This window comes from Pyxicephalus adspersus, chromosome 1, assembly GCF_032062135.1.
Source record: "Pyxicephalus adspersus chromosome 1, UCB_Pads_2.0, whole genome shotgun sequence".
Lineage (NCBI taxonomy): Eukaryota > Metazoa > Chordata > Amphibia > Anura > Pyxicephalidae > Pyxicephalus > Pyxicephalus adspersus.
The window spans coordinates 145,018,004-145,042,218 of record NC_092858.1 but is presented as its reverse complement, the minus strand read 5'-3'; the positions used below and the strand labels follow the sequence as shown (position 1 = coordinate 145,042,218).

The 24,215-nt window shown below is 37.9% G+C and overlaps 2 protein-coding genes across 4 annotated transcripts in view; one reads left to right on the top strand and one right to left on the bottom strand.

Annotated features, from left to right (window-relative positions):
• The window catches only part of PIMREG (PICALM interacting mitotic regulator), a 15,337-nt gene extending 7,367 nt beyond the window's left edge, over positions 1 to 7,970 (bottom strand). The window contains exons 1-2 of one of the 2 annotated variants that reach the window (XM_072429934.1): positions 7,898 to 7,970; positions 2,721 to 3,023 (exon numbers count right to left, since the gene is read on the bottom strand). In XM_072429934.1, coding sequence (XP_072286035.1) covers positions 2,721 to 2,999 — 279 coding nt within the window. In that variant the 5' untranslated portion in view covers positions 3,000 to 3,023; positions 7,898 to 7,970. Of the gene's footprint in view, positions 1 to 2,720; positions 3,024 to 4,943; positions 5,040 to 7,897 lie in introns of those variants that run through there. The other variant, XM_072429941.1, reaches the window with a different exon arrangement.
• A 14,062-nt stretch (positions 7,971 to 22,032) lies between these two features.
• The window catches only part of AIPL1 (AIP like 1 HSP90 co-chaperone), a 40,562-nt gene continuing 38,379 nt past the window's right edge, over positions 22,033 to 24,215 (top strand). For both annotated transcript variants that reach the window (XM_072429923.1, XM_072429913.1), the window contains exon 1: positions 22,033 to 22,147. In XM_072429923.1, coding sequence (XP_072286024.1) covers positions 22,052 to 22,147 — 96 coding nt within the window. In that variant the 5' untranslated portion in view covers positions 22,033 to 22,051. The remainder of the gene's footprint in view (positions 22,148 to 24,215) is intronic.

Here is a 24,215-nt window from a genome sequence, read left to right as displayed (position 1 = left end):
CATGGAAACTGCAGCTAATGACATTGCCTCCTGAAAAAGCTAGTCACTAGCTATGACTATTGCTTTAGTACTTTGAAACAGTGAACCTGAAAAGTAATGTAGATCTGGACTTATGACTTTATCAGTAATTCAGAAAGTGCTAGTAAAGTATTTAAAACAACCAGTCAGCTAGCCACATATGCACTGGCAATCTACTTAAGGTGCACAAGTGCACAAAACTGCACCCTCAATACGTCCTCTTTCCATTTGTTTTAAAATATTTTTTATGTGTGGTTTACTATATATTTTTTGTGTGTGCTTTACTATTACTTGGCGTTTCTCATTGCGGCTCATGAACTAATAATAATACTTGGTAAAGAAACGAACACTACAAATTTTTAGCAGCTACACATAAAACCAATCTGCTAATAGAAATGTATGAATGAGACTGGAAGTCCAGTCTTCTGACGCAGGAAAGAACAATGCATTTTTGAATCATGAGGAAAGTGAAATGACATTTCCCATCTCAAAGGTCATTTTGATATTCTATTTGAAATAAGTTTTATGTACTCATATGAGATTTTTGTTTTTGAGAAGTACAAATAGTGAAGTCTGATACCTAAAATTTTGACAGGGTCAAATAATTTGCTTGTCTGCAGGGATGCTTAGAGCAAAATGTAGGCTTTATGGGTCTTCACTGGACAGTTTTACTGCCAGTCAATTCAAGAATTGTTTACCTCAAAAGAACTCAAGCCATCATTGGGCTTCAGAGGACATATGAACAGACATTATTATATATTAAATAAATGTTGAGATAAGGACATTTTTCAAGCAAATGATAGGCCTTCTAGGGACATTATTTAAAAGGCAATGACTATGATACTTTGGCAATGAGGTTGTGGTGCATGTATCTCTTCTTAATGCCAGAGAACAACTGTCTTCAATCAATAGGAGTGGCAGTGAGCAGTGTTAGTACCACTCACTGTTGCCACTGCACTGCAAGTGACTGGCAATGTGCTAGCTGTGGTGAGCCACGTGGGATCGCTCAATCATGCAGCATGCAACCTGCCCTAAAAAGCAATGTACAATATCCAGCCAACAATTAGCATTCACTGACAGAGGCAATAACAGTTTAATGAAAACAGAAAATAGTAATAAAGCAACACATAAGGGCGTTATATTTGTTTGAGCCCCATTGTTGCTTGTATTAGTGGGCAGAAGCCAAAATATAGAAACTCTTAGTCAAAAGAATTTTATTTTGGGTGTGCAACAATACCAAACTTTACCAGCTGGTAGCCCATTTTTTCTTTCTAAATACCATACTCCCTTTCCTTAATCCTGCACAAACTACAACAAGGAACAGCAGAGCCTCGCTATCACAGCGGTATCTGCACGTTTCACTCCAATCCCTATTTCCAAAAAAAGATAATGCCATGCAAATATTGATATTTTATTACCCAATGGCACAGCCCATTATTATGATGGGCCAAAATTACATTACAGAAATGCATTTGAGGGTGGTGGCATTAAGTACCAACCCTAGGCATGTTGGCACTTTGTTTGGCATCTCAACACAAGGACAGGGTTTTTTTTTTTTGCTGATCGGCTCTTTCAAAGCACACTGCCCTGATCAGTAATGTTCTCTCCAACCTCTATATAAGGTATAAGCCTCCACAGCCGTCATCACCATCCTCTCACCATTAGTGCGTGTCACTGTAGTGAGACACCCACACAACAAATTGCACTGGGATTACAGATTTATGTCATAAACAAAACATAATCTGTTCATCGAACCAGATATTGCCCAGTAATCCCCAATAGTCAGCTATATTAATGTAACAAATGCACAGTTTTATATTCACCAAAGTTCAGAGAAACTGTATTTTAGCAAAATTAAAGAAAATAGCACTAAATTCATTAATCAAATGAAATGTATACCCTATTTAGTAAAAACACAGTAGTATACCAATTCTAAACTGCACATATGGCCTTTATTAAAATGTCTGGATCGTTAAAGCAGAGATGGGTTACACATGTTTAATTTTTCACAGTACAGAAGGCTAAAGTTCAGCTCATGGCACCCAACATTTAATTAAATTCATACAATGAAAAAAAACAAAAAACAAAATACATTCCACTTATTAAACACCAACCTCCAGATTCAGTAAAAATCAGATAAATGTTATTTTGGTCTGAAGCCACCTCAAACTTAAAAAAAAAAAAAAGACATCCTGCCACCAACTGTCATAGGAAAACTTTATTAAATGAGTCTTGAACTAACTAATGAATGCTCTTTGTTTCCAACTAGTACATGTTGGCTGAAGAGATGGTAGGCTGTTTGACTTGTTGTTTGCCAAAAAATATTCCCCTATATTATGTATAGCAAATGAATATTCATGTAGGCAAAAGTTTTCTTGGAGTAAATTTTCTTGTTTTCAAGTTTAGACTAGAGTGGAGAAAAGTTAGAATCTTTGTTAGTTTTCGCGGTGAGGAAGGTTACGCCTGCTGCACTATCTTACAGTCAACACCAGAACACATCAGGAAAAACTGATAACCAATTACCGTCAATGGTGGGATTTTCAGCATTACTTCCTCTTACTTCCTGTTGTGTATCCTTCATAAGTAGAGAAGGCAAATCAACTGAATGGGGACAAAAATCTGAGAGAGCTTCTAAAACATTTTCTATACTAAATAGGAAAATAAATATTAGATTGGAGATTCACACTGATTATGATGCTTACCTGAGATACAGCTCCAAACATGTTCTTTGCTGTAACCGTCATAGATTTCAAAGGACGCTGCTTCTCTTTGATCCCCACTTTATCCCAGTCAGGCACAGCATTTATGTTTATTTCTACAGACTTTAGAGGCATCCTCTTCCTTAAAGACATTCTCAGGGAGTTGAGAGAGCTAGACGAGGGCATCTTTCTGAATTTATCAGGCCGGGGACTGTCTTGCTCATCAATATTTTCCAGAACATTGTGACTCCTCCAGCCAACATTTTGCAAGATTGAAGACATTCTTCTGTAGATATTTGAAAAATCCTGTGACAAATAAAAAATGAAAATTAAAAGTGAAGTCATAGCTCACAACACAGGATTCAGTTCAAGATGCCCCGGTGGCTCAGAGGAAAGTGCTTTGGCCTTTGCAGCACTAGGTCCCAGGTTCAAACCCCGTCCAGAACACTATCTGCATGAAGTTTGCATGTTCTCCCCATATTTACGTGGGTTTCCTCCCATAATCCAAAAACATTGTTAGGTTAATTGGCTTCCCCCCAAAAAATTGACCTTAAACTGTATTAAAGACATATGACTATGGTAGGGACAGTAGATTGTGAGCTGCTTTGAGGAACAGCTGGTGACTATGGACTTTGTACAGCCCTGCGTAATATGTTGGCGCTATATAAATACTGTGTAACAATATTAATTACATAAAGAAACATTATGACATCCCTACGGTTAAAGAAAAATAAATATATTGTTTCTTTATAGTAAAAATTGACAGCAGTTTTAACTTCGTACAAAAAATCTTTACCTAAAGCACATCTAAAACAGCTGTCGTTTCAAAAGCAATTCTTGGGTATTTCAGGGATGGGGGGTATAAACATCATTCATTTTAATGAACACCACAACGTTAAAATTTTATTTTTTACACAGATTACAGTCATGTTCAAGTGTTCCTCTGATTTAGGATTAAAGCTCAGTAAGTAGGCTACAAATTTAATCCAGATTACACATTACAAAAGTGCTTCATTTGAGTTGTAATAGGTTTATATAAATTCCATACCCATGTTGTACCCATTGAACACAGAGGTGTTGTCCTATCTAATAGTACTTTTTTTTACCCTGTGGATAAACTGCTCATTGACCAGAGCCAAATCACCTGTAAAGCTACCTATGCACTCCACATATGCTCTTACCAAGGGCTGTACTGCTCACTTCCTCTCTTTAAATGTTATGTTACATAATTTGAATAAACATAACAAAGGCAAAATTAGTATATATCAAATAAAAGTCAAAGTTGGAGATACCATAAACTGAGAAGTCTAAGGTTTTATGTACCTAGTCCCCAGCCCAGAACTAAATCCAACAACAAAAAATATATTGCAGCAAAGTCCCAGCTTGGGAGCTGAACTAGATTTTATTTTATGGCTAAAAACATATTTAGCAAGTACAAAAAATCCTGTTCACCTGCCAGAAATGTCATTGTCACTCCCTATGAGCTGCACTAAAAGCATAATCCTATTTTCCTCCCAAACTATCTTTTGCAAACTATCACTTCCCCTCCACCCATCAGGAGAGGAGCCTAAAGACCTTTACAGATGTCAGATGATTGTCGCTGGAAATGATCTTTCATGAACACTTCCAGTGAAAGATGTATGAATGAGTGCTGTACATTATGTACTTTAAGTAGAGGGGAGGACGAGTCTTGCTATGCACTCCTGCATAGAATTGCTCAGAAGTTGTCAGATATTATTAATAAACAGGATTTATATAGCGCCAACATATTAGGCAGCGCTGTACATTAAACAGGGGTTGCAAATAACATAGGAGGAGGAGGAGAGGACCCTGCCCCGAAGAGCTTACAATCTAGGAGGTGGGGGAATGAACACACATTATACCACTATAATCTGTTGAGACAAACATTGAATTGTTTTGTTTTCTTTACAGTAAATGTAGAAAGGATTAGAAATAACTTGCATGAAACTGTAAAACCTCATTATCTGCTATAAAGACCTAAATATTCGAAAGGAATATACAAATTTACATTTATTTTTGCAAAAACAAACTCCCCCACTTATGTAATCTTACTTATGGTTTGTTAATTAACAATAAATCGCCGATCAATTATATCAGGTTTAAATAAAAATCTGCTTGTGTCACCAAAGTTAGTCTTATAAGTAAATCTCACGTCTGTAGGAAGAAAAAAAACAAACAAAAAAAGTATGAAAAGCAAGCACTGACTTTCTCCTTGCATTGAAAGGAACATTAATCAGTAGTTAGATTTGAATTTGAATTCTGAAAAGCCACAACCCTCATACACTGCCAAGTACAGAATGGGTGGAATAGATTCCAATGCTGGAATGTGAAATGTGCATTCTAAAAAAAGGAATTAGAAGGGGAAACGGAAATGTGAATATACACAACAAAAATAGGATATTCTGTAAACTTTGCGTAGCTTGCTGAATTTACAGGAAGTGTTGAGGAAGAAAATGAATCATTGCGGAGCCAAAAAAAACCTAAGGCAAGCAGAATGGTTAACATGAGAAATACTACGGAGTATTTCATACTACAAAGATACCAGTGTGTACCACCTAAAAGATTTCAAGTCCTTGTGATGTACTTATAGGGACTTTTAGTACATAGCATAAGCTGCAATGAAAATAGTTATTCACATCAGCCAAGTAGTCGAAACAACTGAACATTATGCTTTAATTTTTATCATTTGTAAATGTACACAAATGCTTCTGTGGAAGTCAGTTACTGAAATGACATGCAATATGGAGTTCGGCTCTAGAGGTGGCAGTGTGGAAACAGACCCAGATGCCAGAAAGAATGAAAAACCTCAACATCAGCTGGAGTTACATCATCAGTAGCTTTTCAATGTGCAAGAGGAATCACAGCAGATAGGAAAGCTTTTGGAGTAAAGATGGTGGCTTTGCGGGTTGTAGCAGCAACAGGTTCCTGGATCTATAATAGTTGCATGGCAGCTATTATATGCATTGGCAAGCATGCTATACATACTTTACAATTATGATAGAAGCTCACCAACACCGATGATATGTTAGTTCAGCTTTAAGGTTGTCATACGGTGTGCAATCGTTTAGACATCAGATTCAATAAAAAAAAAAAGCAATAAATCTATATATACTGAAAACTAAGGCATCCCAGATTTATGTTCTTTACCAAATCTGGTTGTTACTATAAATAGTAGGAGTGCTCCAATTGTATGTTGGTTTACCTGGCCAGTGATTATGCCAGGTAAGTGATTGATATCAGACATTGACTGACAGTACGGTTGTGGTGCGGTTACCGCTTCCTCATGCCAGTGAACCACTGCATCTGATGAGACTCTTCATGTAGCTTCTCCTGACCGCAGCTCCATAGGGAATGAATTGGGGTAGTGGTAGTGAGCAATAATAGTACCAATCACCGCCGCCAGCTGACATCAGCAGAGGCTTTTTTTTTTTTTTTTTTTTTTTTAAGAACCAACATGGTAGCTGGAAAAATGCCAACCAACAGGAGCCTGATCCCTATGCAGGTCTGAACCTATATGAAAATATATCTAAACTATTTTCAGACAGCTCTGTGGGGAAAGGAAACAAACATTTGAGTATAACCTTATTATAAACACAGCTCAGTGGTCATATGAGAATCGTATCCTTAGCAAACAAAAGCAGCGTGCAGAACACCATACCCCAAAAACAATCATCACTAATTACACTAGAATGTAATCCCTAAAATCATTGCGAAAGCAAATCAGGGGAAAAGGGTCTACCCATCCTCAAATTTACCGTATACTATTGTATATAGGTTTATGCCTACCCCAAAGTGTTCACAAAATTAATAGATAACTTTTTTTCTATTTTCATTATCTTTGTAATGCCTAAAATCACCCTGAACACAAAACATATTGTATGTAAAATAATGTAACATAGATGTGATATACTGCATTTTCCATGACATATAACTAATACATAAATATAATAACAATGTAACACTAACAGGTATCAGATCCTATTATTTTAATTAAACAGGATTTATATAGTGCCAACATATTACGCAGCGCTGTACATTAAATATATGCAAATGACAGATACAGACAGTGACACAGGAGGAGGAGGAGACCCTGTCGCATGATCAGGGGATATTTCTTTAAACTTAAAGCGTACCTAAAGTCAGAACTTTCACTTTACATAAAAGGGTGGACAACCCTTTTATGTAAGCTAAAAATTTGTTGTTTTTTTTAAGTGCAACACCATTTTTTTTAAAAGAAAAAAGGGTGCAGCACCGCCCCCATATTTCTCGATCGAGAATGTATGGGAGCGCAGTGTCTCCCGGGATACCTACGTCACGCAGCATCTCAGGCATGTGCAAAAGAAGTCCTTTCGTCAAAAGGGCAAAAATTGCTAATCTCACGCATGTACAGGGAGATCGGAAAGTTTTTTTACCATCTACATCACCCGATCTCTCGCCTGGGTAGGGTGATGTAGGAACAAGAACATGGAAGAAGAGAAGATGGCGGCGCCCTGAATACGTATATGGGGGGCGACGCAGGACCTGACGGAAGAAACCTCCACCGATTGACTGCTCTGCAGGATTAAAGGTAAGTGTATTTATTTTTGTTTTTTTGAGTTTAGTTCCTCTTTAACAGATAACAAAATTCTTTTCAGTTGTATATTTAACAGAGCAACATGCAGCATCTGTACCACTACCCCAGTGGGGTCCCCCAACGTCCACAGAACGAGCAATGATGATAAGTGGATATAGGAAGGTCAAAGTGTACCTGTGGGCCCCAGACACCCCTCATTAAGGGTCTCATGTCAGTCTGCACAGGGGACCACTGCTTGCCATTGCCTGGCAAATTTTATTTTTTTTTATTTGCAGGGACAATTCCAACACGGGCCGAGCCCTCCCCGGACAGAGTAGTGATTTCCCACCAATTGTGATCTCCACAGTGACATTCCCTGCATATAGCAATGTCCACCCATCCCTGGCCTGCACACATGTGTATAACACTCAGAGGCTATTCCCCTTCTTTGTCTATCAGCTCCCAGCAACTACAGGGGAAAGACAGCAGCCGGGGACCGGGGAGTGCCGGCTCTGAGAACACACAGCCGTGTGTCTAGATACACACCACACACATAGGTGAAGACAACACAATAATCTGCATTCTATCCGGGCACAGCCACACTCACCCCGCTCGCTCGCTGCTTCGTTCTCCTTCTGTTCGAATCCGGCGCCAGATCCCTCGGCACAGACGCTGCTCGCATCCCATTGGCTGTTTCCCACCGCGTGCTGTAACTCTGTGAGAGCCGGGAAGGAGGTGGGCGGGGTCTGCCATGATGTGTCTGGAATATCGCCATCCCGGGGAGTCAGGGGTTACCGAGGAGGGGAGCTTATAGGGCGGGGTGCAGATAGGGCGGGGTGCAGATGTTCAAGCCAAATACAGCCAAGGGTGAAGAGGTGAGGGGAAGAAATATTGGATAGGGAGTGTTGGGAATAGAATAAAGTAATCTGTAGTGATTGGAGAATCTTTAGTTCTGGGATGAGGTGAATGAATGGAGGTGGTGGGGGTGTAATATTAATATTAAACAGGATTTATATAGCGCCAACATATTATGCAGTGCTGTACAATAAATAGGTGAAGAATTTTATCCTAGCATATGCTCAGTTCTTGATATTTGTGACACCCTGGGATGTTATGTCAGAGTGCGCACATCTGGAACATTGCTTTACTTCATAAATCAGCAAATTGTTTTTTTTTTTTCTTCACACTCTATATATGAAAGATCCCAGCAATGTCTTGGAATGCAGCCTGGGTGGGAATGGGTGGTGATGGGTGTACAACAATAACTGGAAATGTATGTAGAGAGCTGTAACAAGTATTGGTGGCACTACAAGTGTCAGGAAGGGTTAGAGAATGGCGCAAACATTCAGGGGCTGTTTAAAGTTAGTACTAAACTTTATTGGATGGGTACAATAGTCGGAAACAGGTTTACCCCTGGCAGTGCCCATTTCCATATCATCTAACTAGGAAGAGTTGGCAGGAGAAGCTGGCATTTCTTTCCACGTATCCAGAAAATGTCTCTCAGTTCTATGATATCTGAAGTTAACAATTATACACTGATTGCAAGCAATCAAATCATTATTTGACCATTGCTAGATTATTTCAGCCAAACCTTGTTACAATACCCTATCAAAACACACACTTCTTAATATGAGATTATATTTTCTTTTTTTATTATTATATTATACTAGCTGATTACCCGGCATTGCCCGGGTATTTATTTATTGCAATCCTATAATAAACAGGAAAAGGAATAAAAAAAAAACCTATAGTGATTTTCTTGTCTACGTAGTTGTTTCATTTTTTTGCCTTTGATTGGACTTATCCAATTGCCTTATGTTTTCTCAAAGGCATTATTACAGGCCAAAAATTTGTAAAAGGGTTAAAAAAAAAAGTATGTAAAAATATAAGCAGATGGCACACTGCCACTAAGCAAGAGGGGGGAGGGGTGCTTGTATGTGGAGGATTTTGCTTGAACAGACAACATGCTGTCAAAGGAGCTCCATCCAAGAAATTGCTACAATATTAGGGGTGGCAAAATCTACAGTTTGGTGCATCGTGAGAAAGAAACAAAGCGCTGGTGAACTCAGCAACGCCAAAAGACCTGGACGTCCACGGAAGACAAGTTTGGTTGAAATATCTCCATGCGTTTCCTAGTGATGATTTTGTACTTGTTAAAAAAGATTAACTCTTGGGTGATTTTCTAGTGGAATATTCAGAAAGCCTCACCATTCATGCTTCTTGGGTTCATTCAGGAGATAAAAGACTCGGTATACTGACAAACTGCCAACATTGGAATGGATGGAGAACAGGAGGCTCGGCTGGTAAAAGTGGGTGATTGGATCAGGCTGTGTGGGAGTAAGATGAGTCCCATCATTGGTGGCTGTAATAGTTTACTCCAGCTTAGGTGTCAGTGGAACCAATTATAACTCCAAACACAGGTATAGTGAGAAGAACCCCACCTTCACTAGTGGGGGGTAGGGAAACAACTGGTGGTCAGTGGCAGTAATAACAAAGCAGAACTAAAGTTACACTTTCAAAACCTACAATCAGGCAGGGTTTATTTGCAGAAAGGGATAGACAATGTCTAAGTGAATTATCACTCTGCTATGGCTAATTCACCTAAGTTAGTGAATGACATTGCGCCATTGCCATTCAAACCGTTAAAAAATAGGTGTGAAAGTGTGCTAAATGTTCATCTGAAAGACATGCTATACCATTCCCTGAACAACCTTTGGTTGTCATAGAATTCCACAGTCTGGAAAAACTGGAGATGGAGTTTGGGTGGAGCTATGTAGTGTTTATTGTTTCCTTTCTGTCATCCTAGTGGGTTGGGTTCATGTCACTGAAAAATAAACTCTTGCTGCAGCTGCACTGTGGAACAATTCATCTTTAAAGTTTACAAGAGAAGCAATGAAGTTGTCCAGGTTTGCACTCCTCAGATTTGCGCTTTTTTATTTTAGAGTTTATAAGGCTAACAGGTCACTGCTGGTAGGGAACTGCAGCGCCAAGTTCTCTGAACTGGCTTAGACAATGACTTTGATGGTTATGAATTGCTTCACAGTCTCTGCATCTACATATGCTGATGCAGATTGTTTTTTTTTTAAATGTAAATTTTTATAAAGGTTTTCAACATAGACAGAAAGAAAATACAGCTACATACAAAAGTATAACAGAACTTTAGTAATTACAATATGAGCCAACTTCCAATTATATAGCAAACATGAAGAGAATAAAGTTAATTAAATTCAGGTACAGTTGACATTCAACAATCCGGCCTTCAATAATCCGGATCCTTCAATTTTCTGGCATGGATGTCGGAGCGCATTTTCAAATTTACACATTGTTTTCTGGAGGCGCTGTTTATGTTTTCATGGTGCTGTACTCCAGAATCAGCTGTTTGGTCTTGCTTTTCCTCTATAAAATGAAGCTGTTCCTGCTGCTGAGGATGCTGTTACTGTCAGTCATAAAGATGATCATCCTGACAGCCCATCTGCTATTTAGCTTCTTTTAGAGGGTACAGTAATGATTAAAATTCTGAGACTATTTTGTTTAGTTGAATTAAAATTCTGTAAAATTGTTTTATTAAAATTTCATTTTTTTTGTCATTTCATTTAGTGTTATTTTATTTTAATATATACAGCATATATAACCTTCAAAAATCAGGAATTTTTGAAAATCTGGTACTCCTCAGGTCCAGGGGTTGCCAAATTTTTGAACCTGTACTGTATGAGCTTCCAGCTCTGTGGTCAACAGTTTCATACATCACACAATAGGTTCAAAGGTTTGACTCCTACCTCCCTCAGTATAATCTATTTGTGTATTATGCTTAGTACTACTAAGTTTGATTAAAATACACCAAATGCCTAGCTCTGTGTGAAATCCACCAAGATCTTGTAATACTCGTATGAAAGAATAAACAATCTATACAGTGATAGAGATAATAAAAAAAAAATAGGTAAATAGTAGAGAGGAATAATGGGGAAAAGGAATATAGGACCATGAATCTCAATCAGGAATCAAACAATAACCACACAGGTAAACTGTACTTTAGTGAGATAACATTCCATAAAGATAAGCGGAGTGCAAGTGGTCAGTATTATATAACACTTAATGATACACTTGGGCCCAGGGGGCCCGTCTCCACAAATTGCACTAGTTTAATATAAAGTCTAGCAGATAGGTGTTCCATCAACCGAACATCCCCCATACGAGTTCTCGGCTTAGAAATAGAAGGCGGGTAGGCTGTTTTCCGGTGTACTGTGATGAGGCATCTAGCTTCCATAAGTATATGCACCAACAGGGCCTTTTTTGTGTTTTCTCGTTATAGGGACATTCAGCAGATGGGTCACTGGGTCCAGTACTATTGGGGTTTCTGCCATTCTGGAGAGAAGCTCATTACCTCAGTCCAATAGAGCGCTGTTTTCAGGCATTTCCATACAATATGGAAAATGTGCCAACCTGGGATTCACATCTTTAGCATAGATTGCTACTGGATGGGTATATAGCGTGAAGCTTATCAGTAGTGTAGTACCAGTGCATAAGAATTTTGTAGGCATTTTCCCTGTATAGAGTACATACCCAGATCTTATGAACTTTGCTCCAAATTACTTGCCAGATTTCCAAGGGGAGTTCTCTACCTAATATGGTTTCCCCTTCAGTCATGTAAGCATGTTTAATTAAGGGCACAGCAGTGGTCAATATCCAATAAATCTCCAAGATTGGCCCCCTACTCAAGGGACCACTACACAAACTCATTCAAATACTGTAGGGGGCTAGAAAAAAAAGTTCTAGTTAGAGATTGTGCACAATGCCGGATTTGCAGATAACTGTGGATGGCGGATGATGGTAACTCAAATTTTGTCTGTAAGTCCGCAAAAGGTAAAGCTCCCTACTGACAGGGTACATGACCAAAGCAAAAGAACCGTTTAGAAATCTATGGCTGTATTTTATGTTGTGTCTGGCTATCCGGGATTTGAGGATTACATATAAATATGTTTAATAGAGATTTGGGAGTAAGAAGATATTTATATTTACAAGGTAAAGTAAATTGCATAGGTCATAATAGGGCAGAGTCTAATTTAGAATGGGATGAACCCCACAACATACAATTGGGGTGTCCTGGGGCAATCCATAGTTTCTCAACTTCCGTCCACCTGTTGTATGCACTTAGGATGGATGCAGATTGGTTTTAAAGTTACTGCTTGTTATGACTAGGTTCATTCTTTATTCACATTAGTACTGTGCATTGGGCCAGATTTATCAAAAATCTGGAATGGAATCACTTGCTATTAGTTGGTAAAAGTTTTTATCCTGGTCCAGATCCATTCCAGGTTTGCTAGATCACCCAGGTTTGCCTATGATAGTCCTGAACTGATGATCTTTGATAAATCAGGCCCATTGTGTTAAGTTAGTTATATGGAGTTTTGCATATTTCAGTTGCAAAAGAGCACAAGACACAGACACAACTACACAAACATGTGGTTAGTAGTGGATGAAACATGTGATGCAAAATTTAGTAGGTATTTGTCGTAATTTATCTCTTTTTTTCTATTATTTCTTTTTGGATAGGGCCGTGTAATTATGTTGCTGCAGATTGTGGCATTTTATTTGGGAGTATCCTGGAAAGAATGGGTTGGTCCCTCATTTTTATGTCATGCTATGATAACTTTGATCCCCTGTGAGAAAACAACCGTGGATTTGCTTATTTTTGTAGCTTTTCTTTGGATTTGTTTTGCAAAAAAAAGTGGGCAAGGCACCCTTGAAATTAAATATACCTCTCAGCAGGGAGTGAAAGAAAAACCCCAGAGTAGGAACTATACAAAAAATAAAAAGAGGAAGAATAGAGGGTGGAAGAAAGGACTAAAAAAAGGGGGTAGGGAAAAAGGGAGATGGGGAGACAGGAGCCACTGGTCTGGGAAACTGATCCCCACACCAGCTTTACAGGAGTCATATATGTCAAGTCACAGACATTGTTGTGGAATAGCCATCAGAGAACACAAATGTCTTCCGATATGACCACCAGATACTATGCCTATTCCATCCTTCAAGGTAGACGGGAGATCTTCTAATAAATACTACTCTGGTGAACCACTAAGCCACCTTAGGGGTCCCTGGATTGTGCAAGGGTCTGGGAATTCATGCCTGGGCAGCATCCACTAGATAAAATCAAGAGATTAACAATATGATTTCTGAAAGAAATCATTAAGATGTAACAAGAAAAATCTTAGGGCAAGGGCAGCAAGTAAATCTGTGAAGTTCTTTATGATTGGGAGAACAGCTAACCAGTGGATTTTTACTTTTTTTACACTCCCAAAACATATGGAGGTGTATACTCAGGCTTTTACATCACAAACCCCTGTAAGAGGCTTCAGAGTAAATATGTAGAAGACTGGGTACCCTACAAAGTCGGGGAAGATATTTTTTAGCCTAGTTTTTGAAAGGAAGTACTTATGGATGATGACTGGGATGCTCTGGCGTAAAAGTTATTGCCAGAAAGAAGAAATGCCAGGTCTGAATCAGGTGAAAGTAATTTGAAGAACAGTTAGGATATCACATGAAGCTCCAGGAGGTTTCCTACAAAGAGCTTCTCAAACAATGTAAAGACTGAGTGAAGGTATTCAGTGGGGATAAAATGATGCAATTGAATCCTTCACCAAAATCCCAAGGTTGATTATATTTGATCTGCACACATCTGGGTGGGCTGTTTGTAATCCATTGTTATAGCTTGGAACAATGTAACTGTTATTTGTGCAGCACTTACCGAGAACACAAAAAGCCATAAGCTTGGACAGAATGAACAGATATTTTTAGCATTTATCGAACACATATAAGGAAAAAACATCCAATGGTATATTTAAGACCAAAATAGAAGAAAAGAAGAGAAATTCATTCTTTACATTTACTTGAAACATCTTTGTATGGATAAACTTTTAAATATATATGAAATTTAATACATTAGCATGTGTGGTACAGTCACAATATTTTTCATTCTTTTTTTTTTTTGCAGAGGTGAACTAACATTTTAAAACTAAGATTATGTTCAGGGCGGTCTATTAAAATTCAGCCGCTTTAGTACAATGTGAGTTTGTGCTTTGAACACAGGAGGGAGCCAGTATACCATCTATGTGTTCAGTCTTCCCCCATGGCTGTAAATTGTTTCATATTGAATATATTCAAAGTTCATTCTCTCAGTTCATTACCTGTGGATATTTACAGGGCTTTTTGAATACAGTCACAATCATTTTTGAGATAACATAGTCTGAAGGCATTACGGTGCCAGTGTTTGTAATGGTAATGATGGTGCATTGTCACTTTTTATTGTTGCTTTTAAAAGAAAAATAACTGTATAGAAAATAAAAGTAGAAAACGACCATCAATTCTTCTGTTCCATAGAACGCCATAACAGTCACTTCTTGGAAACATATACAGGAGAAAAGATCATGTAATAATAATGCCTCCTAAGTGTGTAATGACGAATAAATATTTGATCAGTAAAGTTTGCAGCTGTAGCTGGTAGAATTTTCCATCAAACTGCAGCATCTTGGTATAAGGAGCATGCTCTTAACTTCGCTGGGAAACGAGAAAGAAGAGAGGTTTTTCTTGGCATTTAAAGAATAAGGTTTATTTGTAATATGTTTGTGTTTTAGGCTGGACACCATGTAGGGGAACCACTAACTACACAAAACCTGAGCTATAATATTATTTAGTATTATTATTATTAGTAATAATATTAACAATAATAATAATAATAAATAATAATATTATTGTTTTGCTATGAACTTTGGGCTTCGGCAATAAATACTGTTTGTGGAAAGTCATATTGTATTCGCTTTCCGGTTTCCCATTTTGCATTGCAACAGGAAGAAAAGGTCTTCCATATTTACTCTGTATGAGCCACCACACTTAGGTAAGTTAAGAGCTGGGTAGGCAGGGACATGACGATCATCACTTTCCCCAGCAGTTTCAGGGGGTGAGGACTCGGCTTGGGGACAGTCAGTGTCAATTTCCACCGCCATCTTATCCAGCACCATTCCATGTATCAGCATTAGCAGTCCTTGCACCTTCTCATTGTGGTCTACTCTACAGTTGTGACCAGACCAAAGAGAAGGCGAACAAATGAAGTTGCGAGGACAATTAACTGCATTTACTGATGCCAGCGGAGACATGGTGTGGCATGGGAATACTTTGTAGGTAGAGGACATTTGCACCCCTACAAAGTATAAAAAGTTTTATTAAGGGACGCCATGATTTTCAGTTTTACCCCTGTAGGAGAATAAAAATAATGAATAATGAGACATAATATTAATACATGAAAAATAAAGCATTCAATAGTTAAAATGTTTCCACTAGAACACTTAGGATCTATAAATAAATCTGACATTCACTGAAACATTCCCTGGTGAAGAATATTCCAGGTTATGCCTTTCAATGGGAGTAATTGATTGCCCACCAGGGAATATTTTAGTGAATGTCAGCTTCACTGCTTTATAAATAGACATATTGGTTTTAGAAATATTAGAACCCATGTCCATTTTTTTTTCTTTTGCTACATTTGTCCATTTGGGATCATTTCTATTCCCTGTCTCAGAGACACAACAGGACAGAAAAATCTTAACAAGGTGAGAGCACAGGTCTTCCTATTGGAACATTTTCTCTCCCCTTCTGTTTCTTTAGCAGATGTAACATATCCAATTACATATCACAATTCCCCAGTGGGAACACATGAAGCACTGAAAACCTGACAGGTGTTCTAACCTTTCCACTAAATAAATGTTTTTTTTGTTTTGTAGTTAGTTACACTTTATGTATCCATTTGATATACAGAAAATTTAAACCCCAAACTTATGTGATACTTATAAATGTTATTCATGCATTTTCTTGGGAACATTAAGAAGATATGAAAAAAAATTAAATGTAGATAAAATAACACACCCAACTTACCTATTTGACTTTATTAGAGGGTTTTTGGTTGATATTGAGTTAATCATGATATTGATTTGTTGCAAACCATAGCTACATATACTGAACAGCAAATAGCGTGATGCTTGCCTATACAATTTTAAAACATTTCCTATAACAATAAAAAAAATTATCAGATCCATGGAGTACATGCAAATTTACCAAGATTTATTCCACCTAAAAATGCTGCAAGTAAAAAACCCTTATCGTCAATGTGCCAAAAACATAGTGTGCTCCTATCACGTCATAGCTATGAATTCTTAAGCATGTGGTACCAACTATGCCTGTGTTTGTTTTTGATGGATTACAATGAACACACACTTCTCCTGTCCCTTATCTCCTCAAAAAAACCCTTGCAAACACAGAATGCACATGAAATTATCAGCTCACAGGAATTCTGACAAGTTGAACATTTCAGTGGTAAATTTAGTAAACTAAGAAAAGTTTGTTAATAAGATGTACATACACCTAAAGTCCCTATAAAATGTGTGGCCAGAATTCCTTTGGCAACAGATAAGAGTATGGACTGGCACTGCAAAAATTGAAAAGTTTTAGGTGCATATGTATTCACCTCCTTTGGTATCTAAGAAATCCCTAAAGAAGATCTGTTCCAACCAATAAATTCATGTTATTAGTTGAATAGGATCTGCCTGTGTGGAATCAATTTGTCACATGATTTGTCATACAATGCCTGTAGGTACATTGTAAATAGATCTATCATTAGAAAAGATCATTACAATCAGATACAACTAAGCAGGAACGTATAGATCAGGATGGGGTTATAAAAAAGATTGATACTTTAAATATCCCATGAAGCACCATGTGGACTCCACATAGTGGGGTTTTTTGGAACAGTATCTAAAAAAGCAATTGCTTAAAGAAAAAAAAGGCAATCATAGGAAACACCTTGTAAGGTGCAAACCAAACACTTTCCATCACCATGAGAATGCTATTGACGCAGTGAAGCAGGGCCCAAGAACTGGTAAGGGATTACAGGAAAAATGGAGGCTACACTGGAGTGGTTGAATCGGATACATATAAATGTCTTGGAATGGCTTAATCAAAGCAAAGACCTCTGTCCCACTGAGAAACTGTGGAAATACTTGAAAATTGATGAACATCAACACAACCCATTGAACATGGAAGAGTTGGAGCAGTTTTGTTTTCGGGAATGAGTAAAATCCCAATAGTTAGATATGCTAAGCTCGGGCGTGCCTCTGTCCTTCCAGATTTAATCAGTATTGCCCCTCCTGCAGGCTAATCAGGAGATAGCCTCCTATTAGCCCTTGGCTATTTAGCTGGCTCAGACACAGCATGCAGGGTTCAAGCTACGTGTTTCCACTAGTGCTGAGTTCCCTAGCTCTGTTAGCATTTCCTATTCCCCTGCCTGTTAATTATTATTATTTCTTTTTAAACCAAATTCTTTTAGTGCCAACAGACTACACTGCTCTATACATTAAATAGGGGTTGCAAATGACAGTCAGTGACACGGGAGGAGGAGAGGACCCTTCCCCGAAGAGCTTACAATCTAGGAGGTGGGGAAAGTATCACACAATAGGAGGGGAATATGGAGTGGTAGGAAGTACTGAGGGTATTAGGAGACAGAAGAAAATGAGTAGGCATGTTTTAAAATATGAAGATGAAGAGAACTACAAAGAGATGCAGCAGTAGGGGAATGGTGGGAAAAAATAATAAGTCTGGCTGCAGCATTCATAACTAGATTGTAGAGGGGAGAGGTGGGTTAATGGAATACCAGAGAGGAGGATGTTACAGTAATCCCAGCTCCTATGCTAACACCTTCTTGTCCAGTCTGTTGTTTCCCTGTCTATACCCTTGTGCTCTTTCTGTGCCCAACCTCCGTGTTACCCGTGCCTCCTGTCTCTTCCTGTGTCTCCTGTGTTCCCCTGTGCCTGCGGTAAACCCTGTGTCACCTGTGTCTGTTTTCTGGATTTCTGGTTCTTGACCCTGGGCTTTGTTCTTCATCTCTCTTGCTTGCTGCCTGCCTCGACCCTGGCCTTTTTGACTATTCACCTGCCTAGTGAATTGGTACCACACTCTGTTCTCCCCACCCTGGTGTGCCTGCAGCACAACATCCTCACCACTAGTGGCTCTGGAGAAGACCAGGCTGCTGCTTAGATTTGCCACCTTAGCCTGTCTCAGGGCTTATGCCATTATTTTACAAGCCATACTGCCCCCTAGAGGCTCTGTCTCTCCAAGCGTGACACCAAGTAATTGAAGCAAAAGGTGTTTGTATATAATATTGATTTGGGAGTCAGAGGTGAAAACGTATGCACACTCAGTTTAGTTTTTTTTTTCTTAATTATTGTAGGCATGTTGTGTGAATCAAATGGTAATTTCCAGTTTGTAATGTGATAAAACAGGACAAACACAGAGGGGAAAAAATGTTTATGCAACACACTGTAAATATATTCTGTTGATGATTTCATGTAGAATAGTTTGTGCTAGGAATCGTTTGCAGTACATGTACATCATACATTTCATTTTTTGCATTGTTTTGGTACTTTTAACAAGTCCATGTCCTCGTTTCACCCTTAGTAAGTGCATTAGCTGACTACATTAACAGAGCTTATATCAATTCATCTCTGATTGAGAAACTGACTGGTAGGTTACAAGTACTATCATCTAACTTTGTAATACAAAGATACAACATTTATATGCTTCATTCATGCTTGCATTGCCTTTGCATTATCTGAAGCGAGTCTTTGTTTTGCTAAATGCCAGCTGGAGCAGTTGGTCACTTATAATAGCTTTACACATCTTCCTGTCATTAGAGAACATCACATATTCTTCAAGTGACTGCCTTTTTATTCCGGTACTGCTGTTATCATAAGGATGCTTGTATTGTGTTGTGTGATAATAAATGGGTTAAATAATTATGTGCAGCAGAGTTAATTATACTAATTAAAAGAAAATGAGTCTCTAAGAAAATAATAGCGTATTGCAACCGCTGAAATTTTACTGTTATATAAAGCAGTTTCACAGTAAGAAATGAGTTCTAGTATACTTTGGTATGTAGTTTTACCGCAGGTGCAAGCTTGTCAGGAAAAAGGGGATTTCCAGGAAAATCTAAACCACTATTTGCCTGCAGCAGGGCAAGGCTAGGGGACAGGAAAGCATTTGTTCCTGGAGCCAGTACTGGCAGGGATGGGTTTAAACAAATTGGGGTTTTAAGCTAATAGGAAGAGGTGGCCCCAAATGCACAGCATTCCTGATCCCTGCACCACTGCCATTCTGTCACTTGGAGCCCTAGACAATGTAGGGCCCTTGGAAAACTGCCCAATTGAACCCACCCAAAACCAACTTTTGCTGGTGCTTATATGCTTGACTGGGGCCTTTGAGTACAAAGACCATTTGGAGCAGGATACACATGCTGGGCATTTAAATCTAATTTATTCCGACCATGCATTCAGCAAAGGGAAATTTTTTTGATTGGTTCTAAGACAAGACAACCTACTGCCCGCAGGCCACATCCGGCCAGTGGAGCTGCCAGATCTGGCCCTCTTCTCATTCCCTCTCTGCTCTCTTTTCTCATTGTCTTGTGAATAAGTGGTCCCCCCATGAAGTTCACAAAACTTCAAGGCTGCGTTCAAGTTACCGCTCACTGCCGCTCATTGCGGCCTAGAGTTAAATCTGCGGAAGCTGCGATGTGAGGGACTCAGCAGTTGGAGTGCAGCCTGTTACACATAGCTGGGCACTTACCTTCTCTGAACTGCTGAAATGTTATCACTCCTACAATGTGCCCTGTCACATATAAATGACCCCTTGTGTTCCTTGAATCCCAATTTCTCCTGAAAGGTGAGCTGTAGGTATACTAAAATGTAGGATAAGTGGGGGACTTTTGTGGCTAACTCCCCCTAAAATTTTATTGCTGTGGCACCATCACAATTAGCTGGCCACTTACCTTCTGTGAACTCTAATTTCTGATGTAGCAGTAACAACATGTCTCCCTTGGCTATCTGTCACATGAATTGCATTTCTCTGGAAGTATCCATTGCAGAGATTTTGGGGTACAAAGAAGGTTAGCAGCCTCCTATAACTGACAGGATGCATTGCATGGTGTAGTTACAGTACATTACAGTAACTAGAAACATTTCAATTTAATTTCATTTTAAATGAAAACTCTTCTAGTTTTAAACATACATTTTTAAAGTTTGATTGCATTGTGGCCCCCAAGTTTTATCACAATTTTAACAGCGGCCCCTGGTTGAAAAAAGGTTGGGCACCCCTTTTTTTAAGAGATATGACCAAATACCAAATTTCACAAAGAATCTAAGGCTTAAAGAGTAAATAGGTGTACAACAATAAAGCATGTTCTTTAGGAACATTCATATTATATCACATCGTGAGGAACATTGGCACACTTTGCATACTACACTTTAATTTGCAGAAATCTATTTCTCCCCCAAAAGTGCTATTTCCTGTATTTGGTCACCAGGTCAATGGTTTCCAGTCCTTTGCTTGCACCCCTTCCTTAGGGCTTTCATTTCATGCCACCCTTTTCCTCTGTATGGCAGAGTGATAGAAAAATACAATGGTTTCTGGAAATATGGAACCGTTGTATTTTATGGTTTCAGTCTCACATAGCAGTGGAGTTTTTGTGTCATCAAAAATAGATATTTCTTTGTTAAAGCTGATGGAACTTGGTCACAGTTAAGTTCTCTGGTTGCAACCTCAAGACCAAGGAACAGACTAAGCAACTAATAGGTGGGATTGATGAACCAGACCAAAGACCTGGGCAGGATGAATATCCCAGTGTCCAAGGGTAGTAAAAACTATCAAATTTTGTGGGTTCAAAGTTTGTAGGGCCTGTTGAAATGATAGTGAATTGAGTTGATTTATTTTGCCCATGAAGTACTGCAGAACTGCAGATCCTGTATAATGGCCAGGTTTACAATGCCCATTGAGAATCTTGGGTGGAGTCAATGATCACATATAGTTAACACAACTATTTTAATTGTCCTACACTTTTACTGCAGCTAGGAATCTGTCATTTAGTGATTGAAAAGTATAGTGCAAACATCAATGGGTTTGTATTATTGACACAGATTTACATGTGGTAACATGATTGACATGGCCTAGATACATAAGTAAAGTCATTTTTAAAGTCAGTATGTCTTTATTTTCGATATTCAACTTTTAATTGGCTATGTGTGTGCTCTGTTTACTGATATTTAACTTTTTTTTTTTTAACTAGAAATAGGTAAGTATTACTAATATTCCCCTAAATTCATTCAACTGGGAGGGGGCAGATATCTGGTTGCCCCTTTATTGAAGATGGCTTACACATTTTCTCATAAACTTCCCCAACAAACTCTTAATTTTTTAGGTGTCTAAATGTGGTGAACAAGATTGTTTCTTTTCCACTAAAATTGGTTGTGGACCAAAAAGTATAATTTTTGTTATTCTGTGAATATTTAGAATCAGATCAAAATAAAGTTTTAGGATTTTTGTTCCTAGAGTTGTCCTTTAAGCTGCTTACCTTTGTAAGATTGCAGTAAAATACATCTCACAGCATTACAAGTTATTATTTTCAAACTTAAGAATATAAATAACAACAATTTTAGAACCCTGAGTAGTGTATGTCTGCACATATATTACTTTTGTATGTCACCCCTAGGTTGTGAAGAAATATTGGTTATATAAGTATACAGGGATTCCTGCTAAGGCAGCCAATCTGTCCTAAGACTCTTCAATCCCCAGGTCTTATGCTTTCAAGGCAGCTACGTAGATCCTTCTTTATCTCTATATAAAGGTTAATCTCGCAGTCCGAATCCATTCTCATCCTCAGATAGCAGGTACAATGGAGGAAGCAATTGGTTTAAACATAGAAGGAGTGAGGAAGAAAATTCATCATGGAGGAACAGGGGAGCTAGCGAACTTTATCAGTGGATCAAAGGTTTGTTGGTTTTTTCCTTTTGTGTTGTAGTGCGGATGTCATTGCTTTTTCTGGTTACATTGCTACTACTAAACTGTAACTGCAATCTAAGAAAAGGTTATATGGAATTATAGAACAAATTATATACATTACTTTGTCTCAAAGCCACAGAGATTGTAGGAGGTTGAGATTCACAGAATTTGTTTTTTTTTTTAACCTTCCTAATTTTTATATATAGGGACATACAAAAACACAAACCAAGGGCTAGGAAAGGAAAGATTATGAAATGATTAAGCAAGGACCAAACTTGTACAACATGTACAACAATGACACAACATTATGTATTACAATATAAAGGTCAAAAGGTAAACACATTGTAAATGATTTGGATAAAAATGAATAGTAGAAGCTACCAAATGGCATACATATACTAGAATTGACTTTATGGCAAAGCAGAGCACTAAATAACATGACATTGTACCAAGGAAACAATAGAAGGAGAAGCTAGTTCAGTCCAGGTGACCATGGTGTACCATAGATCAGGGTTTTTTAACCTAAATAAAATTGTATGTAGCTAAGATTTCTAAATTTTAAACCAGTGATTTCCATTATCAGCTTTTATCCTTGCTTTTTTAAGGAATGTAATTTGCCTGTGTACATAATTTGTTTATTGTAGAAAGGAATTTCAAAAATAGAAAGGACTCATTTTGATGAGTATAGAAAGAGATCGGCAAAAGTGGTTACAAAAAGAGGTAATTAATTCAATGAATTTAGTACGAAATCAATGTACTATATCCACTAATGACAAATACAGATTTGTTTTGTTGTTGAAGTAATTAAAAAAAGGTTCTTACATGAAACAGTGGAAAAAAAAACAAATAAATTTAGGATATTCTTAGTTCTGATGTGTTTTTCAAAATGGCATCACTAAAGGGGGCAGATACAAGGAATTCCTCCTGATTGGTAAAAGAGTTACATAACACGCCACATCCCAACACATTATTCCAAAACAAACAAACAAAACACACATATATACATATATGGGACTTTGAAAGCAATAAAAATTAACTTAACACTCCAATTAAAATAAACAAATAAAATTAAAATACTTTTTTTATTATTTATATTAAAAACAGATCACAATCTTGAATGTACAATTGGTTCTTACAACTATTGATGCAAAATCTCTAGATGATAAATTTCTCAAGTCCGAAAATCAAGTCCGTTTCATCAGGAGATCTAGAGAATTAGTCCTTTTTTCTCCCCTTTATTTGCTCCAAAATGCACTAAAGATGTTCATTTAAATTTGGCCCCAGAAATCAAGGGAGATGGGGGACTGCTGAACAGTTTAATCCCAGAAGTGACAAATACCACAAGTGAATTCTTTATTAACAATCATGCATACACTTTACTCTTGAAAATTGTGAACACAGTCTGCTATATTCTTCATATAACTACCTGGCGTCCGCAGGTATCTCCCAAAGATCACCAGCATACCCATATTGCTTAGATTTTATTGGAGTGTTAAATTTATTTTTACTGCCCTAAAAGTCCCATATATGGTGTGTATTGTTTGTTTTGAAATCTATTTATGAAAATAGAGGTGTGGAATTGTCTTTTACTTTGAGTTCCTGGGACTGGGATATATAAAGAAGGAGACAGGTGACGCTGCCTTACAAAAACAAGAACAGCACAAAATAAGGTTCTAACCCCTTGCCACTCAATCCAAAAGTAGTTATATAAATATACTTTAATTATTGTATTCTTTTGAGCCGGTACAGTGAAGTGTGTGGTTTATTTTTAAACGGAGGATTCTTTTTACAGAAATAAATACTATTTTTATTTATCACTTGAACACCTCAGTCTTATGTTTCAATCAGCCTGTATGTAACCCATAGTTCTCTGGTAATCCTTTGTCATGTGTTAAAGCATAACTAAATCTAAGAAACAAAAAATGTGAGCAGACAGGCAGGTTCTTTATTGTAGAAAGGGCTTTATCTCTTTAATAAAACATATTTCCCTGCCTGTTTGCAACCTTTTGTTTACCAATCCCAGCATAGCTGGGAGTAATGGCATTCCGGCCTAGCTA